Raw genomic sequence first — 13,851 nt, 5'->3', positions numbered from 1 at the left:
ATTGTTATTTAATAATATATTTGTAAACTAGTAGAATTTACCCACTAAATATTTTAAAATATTATTAATTAATTTCATCAAAATACATGTCATACATTTTGTATTATTTTCTCGAAACATATTTTGTATAATTATTATTTTAAAATATTATATGATTATATTTTACGTATCTTAATTTAAAATATGAAATAAGTTTAATGTTCAAAATTCAATTCCAAAAATCACTAAAAACACAAAAATATAATTTTTTACACCGTTTTTATCACATAATATAAAATAATTATAAAAAAACAAATCTGAACAATAATTGATTAAATGAATTTGAAAATAAAAAATAGAATCGGATTGCATATTAAGCAGAGTTTGCTTTCGTAACAACGCCACTTGGCAGAACGTGATTGGTGCATTCGGCCAACGCTCCTGATCCGGTGTTTCGCGGAGACGGACTGTGAAGTTAGAACCGTGACACGTGGAGGGCTGGATGACGCCTAAGATCGTTGGGAGAAGGGAACAGTTGGCAGCGTCCCATACCTGTCTCGCTGTTATAGAAAAAAGACGTGGGTGGTGGGCCCCACGCACGCTGCTCAACGACGGTCATGTGGGCTCCACTTCCTTGCCAGCTCAGACACGGCCGGTCCAATTCCAACTGCAAAAGCGTTTCTCTTCGCTTCGCTTCCATTTTGACATTTGCGTGCCTCACCTCACCTCATTAATAATCCTTTTATTATTATTATTATTATTTATTAATAAACTAATCATTTTTTTCTTTACTTCATATACAAATTTGGAAATTATTATTATCTTTTAATGTTCGTACTTGTTAATATTTGTTTATTATATTTAGGGTCGTCTGCCAAAACAAAATAATAATTACAGATATGAAAACCATTTTTTAGTTTACAAATATATATAAAAAAAAAAACAGATGTCCAATCAAGACAGAAAAAAAGGGTCAATTATATCACTAGCATTAATATATCAAATATCAAATATAAAAATAATACACCTAAATAAAATATAACACTGATTTATTTAGTTTGATTAATATATTTCATATTAAATTTATCAATAATGATGTATTTCTATTTCATACAACAGACATTTATAATATAAACTATACCTCTAATATATTAGATATATTTGAAACGAAAGAAACCTACAATATCACTTAAATCAAAATATTCAATTTGAATAAGATTTATTAGTGATATACCTAATATGAAGTATATCATTTCTTTAATGTGACTACTATACTCCATATATTTAGTGTTTCTAAAATACTTTATATTAGATACATTAATTATATCGATAATATATTTTACATTTAATATATCAGTTATAAGTATATTAGTTATATACTTTCTATGAAATATATAAATCATATCAATAATCACTAAATGAAGTATATCACCGATAATTTGATATATCACTAAGAAACTTAACTTAAAACTAAAATTTTTATATTTATCTATATTAGTTATATAACTTATATTTTTTAATATCAAGTATATTGATAACGATGGTAAAATTAGAATAACAAAAGAAATAAAAATTTTGACTTAAAATTGTTGGTCATGTTTGTAAAAATAAAAAATAAAAAAGTTTGTTGCTATGTTTATAAATAGGGTAAATTTATCGCTACCATTTAAACTAACCTTATATTTGCCTCCTATATTTATATTGAAAGGTAGGCGTAAGATAAATAATCCACAATTTCCATCAGAAAAGGTATAAAAAAATTCCCATGCAATGATTAATAAATAAATATTCAATGGAATTTTTTCGATGGTGTTCATGACAATACGTCGTTTAATTTGTTAAAAAACAAAAACCTGGACCAATGAAATTTAAATTATAGTGCTAAAAACAGTCAAAATACTTCTCTATTTTATTTTTTTTCTTTGACTTGTGTTAATTCTTTGTTAATTACGCAATTTTAATATTCTACCAACTCGAAATTTTAGATTAATTTTTTCTGTTTGGTACAGAACTCCAATTTCTTTTTGGAAAAATTGGGCTGATTCTTCTGCTCAATAATGTTAATAAATGAGTTTTATGAGGGGAAATGAATATAAAGTGTTTCTGTTTTTTAAATTTTGAAATATTTATGAGTTGAAATTACATGGCTCAGATCATTTTAATCCAAAACGCACTGTATTCTTTAAGGTAAAAAATATATATATGATTTTAATTGGTGGCTAAGCATCAAAGTCGGCATTTATAGACTTGATATGAAAACAAAAGATGCTTTGATGATTATAACCTCTAGAATTTAATGTAAGTTCAAAGCTAAAATATAATATGATTTGCTACATGGAATAAAAGAGGTTCTTATTTTAGTCATTGATTTATATTATATTTAATATAAGATGATTAGTGAATCTTTTTTTTTTTAATTTGTATATTTCCTAAAAAAAATACTAAACTTTTTGATATAATAAAAAAATTATTGAAGATATTAATTAAGAGTTTTCAATTATTGATATGGATCCTAGTTTTTATTCCCAATAAATAATTTTTAATAATAAAAGTGGTGGACATTAGATTTATTTGAATTCTAGTTAAGGGGGTAAGTAAGTTGATTTTTTTTAAGCACTAGATGACCAAATTGATTAAAATAAATAACCTACCAAATTGAAACCAACAAAATCTACGTAAACTGAAATTGACTAACTATTTATTATTATTATTATTATTAGTGTTCTTTTAGTTTGCACTTTTTTCTTTAATCTTTTTAGTACAAGTTGGGGTGAAATTTGAAAGAACTTTTGGTAAGAAAGAAGTATGAATTCCCACGTAGCTAAGTTCAAGTTGTCACCTTAATTTTTGATTTTTGATTTTTTATATTAATTTGTTGGTGTGAGAGAATAATAAAAATTAAAGTGAAGCAAAATAAAATCTCATTGAAACTAGACCACCTAAAGTAAGTGGTATAATACTCTTTTCAATCCCTTCTATGATTCAAACATATCCATATTTATATAAGTATTGATACCCTCTTCCAACTCTGCCTTTTTTTTTTTTTTTTTTTGGTTTATCCCCAAATATTTTAGTGCAAAATTATAGGACACCCACATAACAAATATTCCCTTCTTTAAACCTAATAATTTTCCTTTTATGGTTAACCTCCGTACATTCCTATAACCTAAGCTTTGCTTGGTTATTATTTAAAACCATTCATTTATTTCATAATGTAAAACAGATTAAACACATCTTACTATAATTAATTCTACAAACGAACATATACGATATATGGTTGAGTTCTTTTCCAGCTTTTTATTTTATCACTTTTAATAGAAATAAGTTTGGAATACACGTTTCCATTCCATGTTTAATGTAATACTTTTGGGCTAAAAGCTTCCAAATAGAACTCATCTATGATAATGACGTGTTACTGTACATAGAATAATAATTAAGTGTGCAATAAATTTAAGAGGGTGTTAAATAATATTGTCCACAACATGCATGACCTGGGCCATTTAAAATGAATGTGCTCGAGTCGTGAGAAAAAAATGTAATTAAAGTTTTTTCTAATATTTTTATCGATATATTATCCATGATTTGTTTTTTCTAATTATACCAACTTTAATTCTTATTCGGTAAAATATTGTCTAAAAAACAATATCATTTCCACTCAACATTTTCACACGCAGAAACGTAACACTGCCTATTTGTTGATCTATCATGACCAATGGTAAATCTTTAATTTGTAAAGAGAAATAAAACAAAAACAAAAGGCAAAGCTTTGTAAAAAGGAACCACATCCTAGGCCATATTTACTTCTTAGCCAACGGAACTTTGGCCACGAGTCAAAATTGAGCCTATTTTTTAAAATTATTATAAGTAGCTTAGCTGTTAAATAATCAATGACCAAACATTTTCCTTGGTAAAGTGAATTTCCATCTCATTCTTCACAAAAATAAATGATATCAGTTCCTAGACATCAAAATTTACTTTAAATTTAAATTAGGTTAAATTGAACAAATCTTAACTACCTCGATGTCAATACCAATTTAAATATAGTTCAAACTTTTAGATATTAATATATCGTGGTATGCATTGTAAATTTGTGTTATTTCATGTATATCGTAATAATATTAAAAAAGTTACATTCATATTACCTGCAATCTATTAATTGGAGATATATGTCAATTAAACTATGTTTGCTTTGACTGTCCGTGATTTAAGTTAAGTTGAGAAATAGAAAACCAGTATTAAATTGTTGTATTAAACATTAAGGGTAGAAAAATACCAAAATTCTGTCTTTTGTTCAAATTAACAAGATTAAGAAGAATGGGAAAAGTAACACGTGATTGGGTGGGAAGGCGGAACGTAAATTTGAAAGGAATTTCCGACCCTTTTTAGTCTTTTGTCCATTATTTATTTATTTTTTTAATTTAAAAAAAAATTATATATGTGTAAGCGTAGAAGACAGAGGGTCCCCCCCCGCAACTGCAAATCAAACAATGATGCCTCGGATCGCGAACGGAACATTTTTCCCCCAAAGCCGCATGAATGGCATTTCTGTAATTTTAGCCACGTGCAGGGGCAAGTTTATTCACTCTTCAAATCATTTCCTCGCCTTGCCCCTACTATTCGCCACACTTGAGGAGGGTAGTCTCGACATTACCGATAACTTTTTTTCCCCTCTTTTGCAAAGGACATGTCCCGATAAATTTATTTGAACATAGAAACTTCCTATTTCATTATTTGTGGAATAAATTAGGGTACATGAATTTAAATCTCCAAACGTCAAACAAAAAATTAAGCTGAGCTATGCTACCTATTTCATTATTTGGTACCGATTAAACTTAATTATTTTTTTAAGTATAAGTTTATAACTACTTTTAGAGATCAAGTTACTCCATTCGATAAGTGCTATAAGACATAACAACATTTCGACGCTACTATATTTTATTGTTAAAGTAATTCAAGATATCAAATTTTAAGTAGATGAGACCATGACTTGAATTCATTCTCTTTAAATTTTTATTTACATCGGTTAACATTGACCATTTCACCCATTCATAGCTATTAGCTACAAATTTGAGGGTTGAATAGCTTGTAAGATACTTTTTTATTTAAGGACCTAGTAGAAATAATATAAAAAAAATTATCGACTTATTAGATACTTTGAAATGATAATCTATGATGAAATTTGAAAAATTCATTAATACTTCCAAGATTTAATAACTTATTAAACCCGACTCAGTGACGAATGGTTTGTTAAGATTAAAAGCTTATAGCAGTGCATTTTATCTTTTATTTTCATTTCAAACAAAAAGAGATCTAATTAGATTCATTTAAACAATAATTTCAAATCTATTGAACTTTGGAAGGTGAATATATAATACAAAATAAAATAAGGTTATAATATAGTTGCTTGATTTGTAATTACAGTGGAAGAGCGACGCTTCCACAGGAAAAGCCGCCTCATTTACTCTCTCGCTTTTTTTTTATTTATTTAATTTTTTAATTTTGATTTTCAGAGTTTAAACCCTGTTGTTTCTTTTTCTCTCTCCCTTTATTTACTTTGTTTTTGTTTTTATTTCTCTCTCTATTCCCTTTCTCTTTTCATCTTCTGCCTCGGCCTCTGTTTAGCTTCTAGCCTTCCACCTATTTTCTCCATCACAGCGCCTACGGAAAGCGTGGAAACAACAACTGCACAGACAAACCCTTCCTTCCTTCTGATGAGCGATAAAATTTTGCCTGCTGCTCAGTATTCTTCTTCACGCCTCCCTGCCCTTTCTTCTGGAGGGAGCCGCCTGAGATGTACACTTAACGGCGGCCGGAAGGAGAACAGAACCGAGTTCAGTCACTGAGGGAAGAAACTGTTTTATGTGCGCCTGGAAAATGCGTGAAGCTCTGCCCTCTGATGACCCTAACCAAATCCTCTCTTGTACCAACAAGAAGAAGAAATCCGACGACGGCAAGCTAGAAAAAGATTCCCCCAGACCCATGCCGCAGATTCAGATGGTGGCCGTTCCTCCGGTTGTGCTTGTGAATCGTGGCCGATCCCAAGCCAGTTCGCGGAGGGTCACGCCCACTACCTTGACGACGACGCCTTCCAGAGCGCCGGCGACTCACGACTGTGTGTCCGGCGGCGGCACTGGAATCGTCAGCCCGACGGCGGTGGAGAAGCACCTCCCCAACGGGGATCTGTACATTGGGGGTTGCTTGGGGAGCGTGCCGCACGGATCGGGTAAGTATTTGTGGACTGATGGGTGCATGTATGAGGGTGAGTGGAAGAGGGGTAAGGCCTCGGGGAAAGGGAAATTTTCCTGGCCTTCCGGAGCTACTTATGAAGGCGAATTTAAGTCGGGTCGGATGGAAGGGACCGGCACTTTCATCGGATCCGACGGCGACACGTACCGTGGGTCATGGAGCGCGGATCGGAAACATGGGTACGGCCAGAAACGCTACGCCAACGGCGATTTCTACGACGGCACCTGGAAGCGGAACGTGCAGGACGGAAATGGCCGTTACGTCTGGAAGAATGGGAACGAGTACGTGGGGGAGTGGAAGAACGGGCTGATGTCCGGCCACGGGGTTCTGATTTGGGCGAACGGGAATCGGTACGAAGGTCAATGGGAAAACGGAGTTCCGAAAGGGAACGGAGTTTTCAGTTTGCTTGATGGGAGTAGCCATACCGGCGAGTGGAGTAAAGAAATGAAAATCCAGCAACACAACGGAAGTTGCGATTTAGGAGATGCGAAAGAGAAATTGCAGAGCAATGGGGCTGTTGAGACTGAGAGTCTGACCGCAGCATTCAGGAAAAGGTCTTCGGTGGACGCTGCCAGAGGCAGCTCGACGGAGAGGAATTTTCCGAGGATTTGCATTTGGGAATCGGACGGTGAGGCCGGCGATATCACTTGTGACATACTCGATAATGTGGAGGCTTCGATGTTGTATCGAGATGGATTTAGGCAGTTTAGGCGGAGCCCTTGTTGTGTTACCAATGATGCGAAGAAACCAGGACAGATTATTTCCAAGGGGCATAAGAATTACGAACTCATGCTCAATCTCCAACAGGGTATTAGGTAATAATCGAATCAGTCGCCCTACTTCATCTGAAATGCTCTGTTCTCCAACTGGGTACATGATTGATGCTGTTCTTAGGGTTTCTTTTCTTCCGTCTTTGGTTTTGATTGGCTTTTACTGCGGTTTCCTATAGGTATTCTGTTGGGAAGCACGCTTCAATCCAGCGGGAACTTAGGCCGAGTGATTTCGATCCGAAGGAAAAGTTCTGGACGAGATTTCCACCGGAAGGATCCAAAGTTACACCCCCTCATCAATCCGTGGATTTTCGTTGGAAGGATTACTGTCCCTTGGTGTTCAGGTACTCATTTTTCACAGTTTATGTTCAGTTCAATTGTTTTGTTGTTTAATCAGTGACTAAGTTCTCGCTGCAATTCTTGTGTGTAACGTAGACGTCTGAGGGACCTGTTTCGAGTTGATCCAGCTGATTACATGGTAGCTATTTGTGGAAATGACACCCTCAGAGAGCTCTCTTCTCCAGGAAAGAGTGGAAGTTCCTTCTACTTAACCCAGGACGATAGGTTTATGATAAAGACGGTGAAGAAATCGGAAGTAAAGGTCGGTTGCCCTCTAATACCAATTCCATAACCCATATAGGATACTGATTGGATTTGTGTAGTTTGTAGTGTCTTCTACTCTTTTTGTTGAATTGCAAGATATGTTGGAGCGTTATCATTGATGAAATTTAGTACTTCTTTTTCAGGTTCTCATCAGGATGCTGCCGAGTTATTATGAGCATGTTTGTCGTTACGAGAATTCTCTTGTGACGAAATTCTTCGGCGTACATTGTGTAAAACCAATTGGTGGGCCAAAGGTGCGTGGTGTTTTATGCTAGATTTTGGTTTGTTATGCTTTCCCAGATATACTACAGTTAAAATGTATCGATTCTAACTGTTATACCTTTATTTTGGAACTAGACACGGTTTATTGTGATGGGCAACTTATTCTGCTCCGAGTACCGAATTCATCGACGGTTTGATCTAAAGGGATCCTCCCATGGCCGAACAACAGATAAGCCTGCGGAAGAAATTGATGAAACCACTACACTGAAGGATCTTGATCTTAATTTTGTGTTTCGCCTTCAGCAAAGTTGGTTCCAGGAACTTATAAAGTAAGTTTTTCAACCCTCAAGAAGGTTCTTGTGTACTCGTTGTAAAGTTTTATATTAATGTTTTGAAAATATAACAGGCAAATTAACCGAGACTGTGAGTTCTTGGAAGCTGAGAGAATCATGGATTACAGTCTTCTCGTTGGTCTTCATTTCCGCGATGAAAATAGATATGACAAAATGGGCCTATCACCATTTCTATTACGTTCTGGTAATATTCTGATCTCAAAAACGTTGTCATGTGCAAACTATACGCTGGGAAGCTAAAAACCACTTGTGTTATCTGCAGGGTATAAAGATTCTTATCAGAACGAAAAGTTTATGCGTGGCTGTCGCTTTCTCGAAGCAGAGCTGCAGGACATGGATCGAGTTTTAGCTGGCCAGTATGTTTCTTGTCCATTTCTCCCATTTTTTTTACCATTGAACATTCGGACTGACTGGGTTTAATCATCCATATACAATCAACTATAGTTGTAACTTGAAGTTACATGGATTACTGGCCTTTTATCCTTTTGAAAAAAACATTTCAATGCAGTGAATTTTAAGCCGATACGTTTCATTTGCTTCCAGGAAACCTTTAATTAGGTTAGGAGCCAATATGCCAGCAAGAGCAGAGCGGATGGCTCGAAGGAGCGACTTCGATCAGTATACCCCTGGTGGGACAAGCCATTTGATCCCTTCAAGGAGTGGCGAAATCTGTGAAGTTGTCCTCTATTTCGGGATCATCGACATCTTACAAGACTACGATATCAGCAAGAAATTGGAGCACGCCTACAAATCCTTACAAGTCGATCCTATCTCAATATCAGCAGTCGACCCAAAGCTCTACTCGAAAAGATTCCGAGACTTCATAGGGAGAATTTTCATAGAGGACAGGTGAAAACAGGGAAGAAGGTGACCACCATTGGTCTACACATCTGATCGAATAAGATTTCCAACAAAAATCCGGTATCAACCAAACTCGAAGGAGTTCAGTTGCATGCAAACTTTGTACTCCAGGTTCGAACACGAGACTTGACTTGCGGTTGGAGGAGGAGCGCAAATAGCAGTCACAAGTTGGGAGGCATTCATTGGCATGTGCAAGTGTTTAATGGCTGATTTTGCAGAGCAGCCAAAGTAGGGAGGGGTAAAGCCTTTTATTATGTACATTCAATGCAAGAAAGAGGGAGGTTTGGTTTTGGTTTGGCTTTTAAGGGGTGATATTTTTTTTTTTTCAACCTTTGGACATGAAGATTTGAAAGATAGGTATATAGTTAAATGGAGAAAAATGTTGTGAGAGTCAGAGAGAAGATTCAAAATGGGGATTTGGGAGGGGGGAAGGGTGGCTTGGAATAAGAGAAAGTGTACAGCCTTACGATTATGATTTTTTGTGAAATATTTTATTCAGAAAACGCTCGTTCAATCTCTCTAGTGTTTACTAGACAGTAAATGAAAGGAGTATTCATAGTACCGAAAATTTCACAGCAAGGTTAAAAAGGGGGAGAGAGAAGGGCATTGGGCGGGAAGAGTTGTGTTGTGTTGTGTTGTGTTGTGTTATGTAAAAGGCCATGAAAAGCAGAGAGGTAGAGAGAGAGATGCGGTGGTCTTTCTTGTTTTTGCCTTCTTTGCTTACTTCTCTCTCTTTTTCATTCTTCTTTCCTTTTACCTTTTCTTATAACCCATATGGTAATTTAAACAAGATAAGTAAAATGGGTTTTTGTTCAAGTGTTTTTGCCACGTGTTGTAAGCCCATTTGTCAAAAATGTAATTTAAAAAGATGTAATTGGGAGAACACTGTTTGGCCAAGTTGTCAAAGTCAGCAGGAGAGAGAAAATAGAGTGGATGGCATGTTAAGTTTTTGTAGAGAGTGTAAGTTTGATTCTGAATTTGACCTTCTCTTGGTCTTTCTTTTCTGGAACTTTTGTTGTCTGATTGGACAAATCTCGGACCACGGGTCCCTCTAATAGTGGCTCGAGATGCTGTCATAATTTGAATTCATTTCTTCTCAGTCTCTTACTATTTACATTGGTTCATTAAGTAAATTCGAGACCGAATAGACACAGCGAAACCAACTGGGGATGGGCTTCGATTAAACTAAGGGACAGAAGTCAACTGTCCCGGCTGTAAAGTCATGTTGCCAATGCGTACCCTTAAACCTATGAACTCGGTCACACAACCATATTCAGGCAAACTTTGTTGTCAAACATTATTACTAAAATTTGTCCTTTTTTTAAAAAAACAAACCAATTTAAATATTAATTTCCCTATGGTTTTAACTGGAAAGCATGCATGGTTATGCCTTCTCTGACTCTCTCAACGTGCTCACAAGTTTCTCAGACTGGAAAAAAAAAACAAAAAAGCACTCAAACACAATATTATACTCCATCAAATCATTACCCCAAAACCCATTATCAAAATAAGCTACATACTCTATAGTTTGGCGTGAAGAAAGAAAAAAAAAAAACTGAGATTTGGATCAGGATTCCTCACTTTTATCAACCCCATTCCCTTTTTTTTTTCTCGGGAAACAAACAGAGGATGATCAGGAGAGAAATTTCGAATAACGTTTAAGCGCACGAAAATCGAGATATATTTGGTAAAATCCAGAGGCCAGATTGTGGCCTGTGGCTGATATTTCAAAACCCTCTTGCATGCCTCAAAAGCAAAAAGGAAAAAAAAATTATTTAAATTAAAATAAGAAACAAGTGAGAAGAGAATATCTTGATTCAGAGATTTCATCAGCGATGATTGTGTTCTCCATCTCCGGCGGCTCTTGGCTCAACTCTCATGCTTTTATTGCACCATATGTTCTTTGCAAATGCACTACTGTTCCCTGTTCCAGATTTTTTTCAACTGTTGAGATTTTTCTTTTGGTTAAATGGAGCTGCTTAATGATTACGTGGGTCAATGTTGGATTTAAAAGCAGATAAAATAATATATGGAGATAAAGTTGTGAAGAATATGAATGAACGTGAATCTAAAGATGGAAAAGAGGAGAAGAGAGAGATGGGGGCAGTTTTCAGTTGATGGGTAAGAAAAAGAAATGGAAGAAAAATGAAGTGATTCACAGAATGCAGCAAAGAAGGAAGAGACAAGGAAAGGAAAAGAGGACCCATTTGTAATGTATGGTTAAATACAGTATGACAATGAAACTTTAAAGAAGATGATGAAGACAATTCATGGGGTTGAACAAACCATAAAAATAAATAATGGTGTAAGTGCAAATGTTCCAAACAAGATCTTCCATTTGTCCATTGGACTAACTTCTCTTCGCAGATGAAACCACTTTATTTTGCTACACAACTTGAAGAGATATCATATTTTTTGTTTTCCCACTAAATTATTGACGAGGCTCCTAGTTCTAGTTGTCTTTTTTTTTTTTTAATGATAATGTTAGTATTTGTGTGTGATTTGTAAATAAGAATTAAAGATGAAAATTTTATATATTTTTAATGATGATGTTAGTATTTCTTAGTATACTTGCTAAAGTACTCTTGATGGATAGTAATCCACTTACTCGTGGCTTTTTTTTCTTGTGTTCGAATTTTTTGGTGAATTTAATACAAAAAATTCTTGATATCTTTTGAAATCATATACAAATTTCTCAGTTGTGATTTTGTGTTATAAAAAAGAAACAAAAAAACATGTTGTACATTCCTTTTCGATGTCTCTTGGATTGAAGTTGGGTAACTTCCTAGTTGATTCACTGTCTTTGAACTCAAAATACAACCCGATGGTAATTTCATGATATAATTGTCAAAATTGAAAGAATTAGAAAAACTGACCAAAAATAAACTTGAATGATTGACACTTGATCAATCAACAATTGGCTGGTAACTTAAGAAATGAATTGACATTTAACATTTAATATAGTCAATTAATAATAAACGGTTGACATTTTGAGAAGGTAAATTAAAGATTAAACAATAAAGTCTTTTAACATTTTAATATAATCTTTTAATGTAAGACGAAGCTAAGAGAATTGTGGTGAGAGTCAAAAGTTGCAATTTGGAAGTGAATTCCATTGATTGGTTAATGAATCCAAGTGGAATCTTTCATCGTAAATCGAACCTTCTCCAAAACTGTTGGGTGAATTCGAGTAAAAGAGCCTAAACGCCAATAGCATTTACAAACCCATTAAATAAATTAAATGCCAATGCCAAACAAAGGATTAAAAAGAACTCAATAAATGACTGAATTATCAGTTAGGCAGAAATCTACAGTAACTCATTATTTTATTGCATAGTTGAATATTTTTTTTCCAATGTTCGTAGTGTTTTCAGATTTTAAAACTAGCATAATTACATTAGATAAATTTTTTTATAAATATGAGGTAAAATATACATTGTAAATTATATAATATTGTAAAATAATAATTCTACAAAATTTTAAGAAAATGTTAATAAATTAATTAATATTATTTTAGATTGAACCAAATGTTAGTCGGTAATTATCCATAGTTTACGAATATTACTAAACATTAAATTGAAGTTCATTTTTCAAATCTTAGACCAAACACATCTCCGAAAATAATGAAAAACAAAAAATACAACTTTATTTTTTTTTATTGAATCTCTTATTTTTAGACCACCAATCAAATGCACTCTTGTTATTTCTGCGAACTCATTAAACATTATGACATGCAAACTTATCATTATTCAGAAATATTTCGAGTATATTTGAATATATATAAAATTTAAGAGAATAAAATTAATAAAATTCTCAAACATTAACTACAAAAACATGAGCAGTCAACTTTTTGAAGGGGCAGTTTCTTCTTTTTTTTTTTTTTTTGAATTTATTATTTTTTGTAAAGGGTCATGTTCGACTTAAATGGGGGCGGCCATTGATGCTGGGAAAAAGCCTTTTCCATTCCCAACATCGGCCCTTGTCTATTTGTCTTCTGGGGAACACTTATTATTTTAAAAAATAAAAATAAAAATAATTTCAGTCTCACTTATTGCCCGTTTTATTTATTTATTTATTTACTACATTTTCATATACTATAACTATAATATCTTGCCTTCCCCATCTACCTAACTTAACTATTTTTGTCCCCCCTCTCAAACATATTAAATAATTAATCTTCATTATAAAATACCATTGGGAAATTTATCCCACTTTTATTTTGGGAATTGGTGGAACTTGTAGTATCATTTTGTTTGCACAAGAGAAAATATTTCATTATGAAGTTTATGTGGCTCCACTTTTTATCTTGATGGAGCCAACCAGGGGACGCCACGTGGAATATAGTACACACGTTCGTTTGTTAATAATGCGCATTAATTAAGTGTTAGAGACGTGTTTGTGGAAAAATGATTGGATTGGTTGTCTTCCCGTGCTTCCAATCCATTAATAAAGACCTAATTTTTAGTTTATTATGAATATAAATATCAGATAATTGTTTATTTTTTAAACAACAAAATCAAATTTATTTGAAGTTTTTTTTTTATTTTTTTTTCTGAAATATAAATAAAAGAATTATTTTAGTATTCCGACTTATAAAATACATCATAAATATTAAAAAATTAGTAATAACATAAAAGTCCTTTAATATAAAAATTAATTTTTATATAAATTTACAATTTAAGACTACCATAAGAAATGGTTACCAAATATATTTACGTTTTTTTAATAAAAAAATAAATAATAAAAAATAAGAAACAGAACACAATTATATTTTATTTCTTAAAAAATGTAAAACTAAAAACCAAAAATAAGAAACA

General features: G+C 33.3%; 1 protein-coding gene across 1 annotated transcript; it reads left to right on the top strand.

Moving 5' to 3' along the window:
* The first annotated feature begins 5,538 nt into the window (after positions 1-5,538).
* On the top strand, positions 5,539-9,774 carry PIP5K2 (phosphatidylinositol-4-phosphate 5-kinase 2). The gene is made up of 8 exons (XM_022285991.2): positions 5,539-7,040; positions 7,175-7,339; positions 7,431-7,596; positions 7,742-7,852; positions 7,956-8,149; positions 8,227-8,357; positions 8,436-8,529; positions 8,717-9,774. The coding sequence occupies exons 1-8, from the start codon at positions 5,839-5,841 to the stop codon at positions 9,024-9,026; spliced, it is 2,373 nt and encodes a 790-aa protein (XP_022141683.2). The 5' UTR covers positions 5,539-5,838; the 3' UTR covers positions 9,027-9,774.
* The last annotated feature ends 4,077 nt before the right edge of the window (positions 9,775-13,851 follow it).

The sequence above is a fragment of the Momordica charantia genome (genome assembly GCF_013281855.1).
Source record: "Momordica charantia cultivar OHB3-1 chromosome 4 unlocalized genomic scaffold, Mcharantia_2.0 BLBB01000004.1, whole genome shotgun sequence".
In the NCBI taxonomy this organism is placed as follows: domain Eukaryota; kingdom Viridiplantae; phylum Streptophyta; class Magnoliopsida; order Cucurbitales; family Cucurbitaceae; genus Momordica; species Momordica charantia.
The sequence above is the reverse complement of the archived record's forward strand: the minus strand, read 5'-3'. Positions and strand labels throughout refer to the sequence as shown.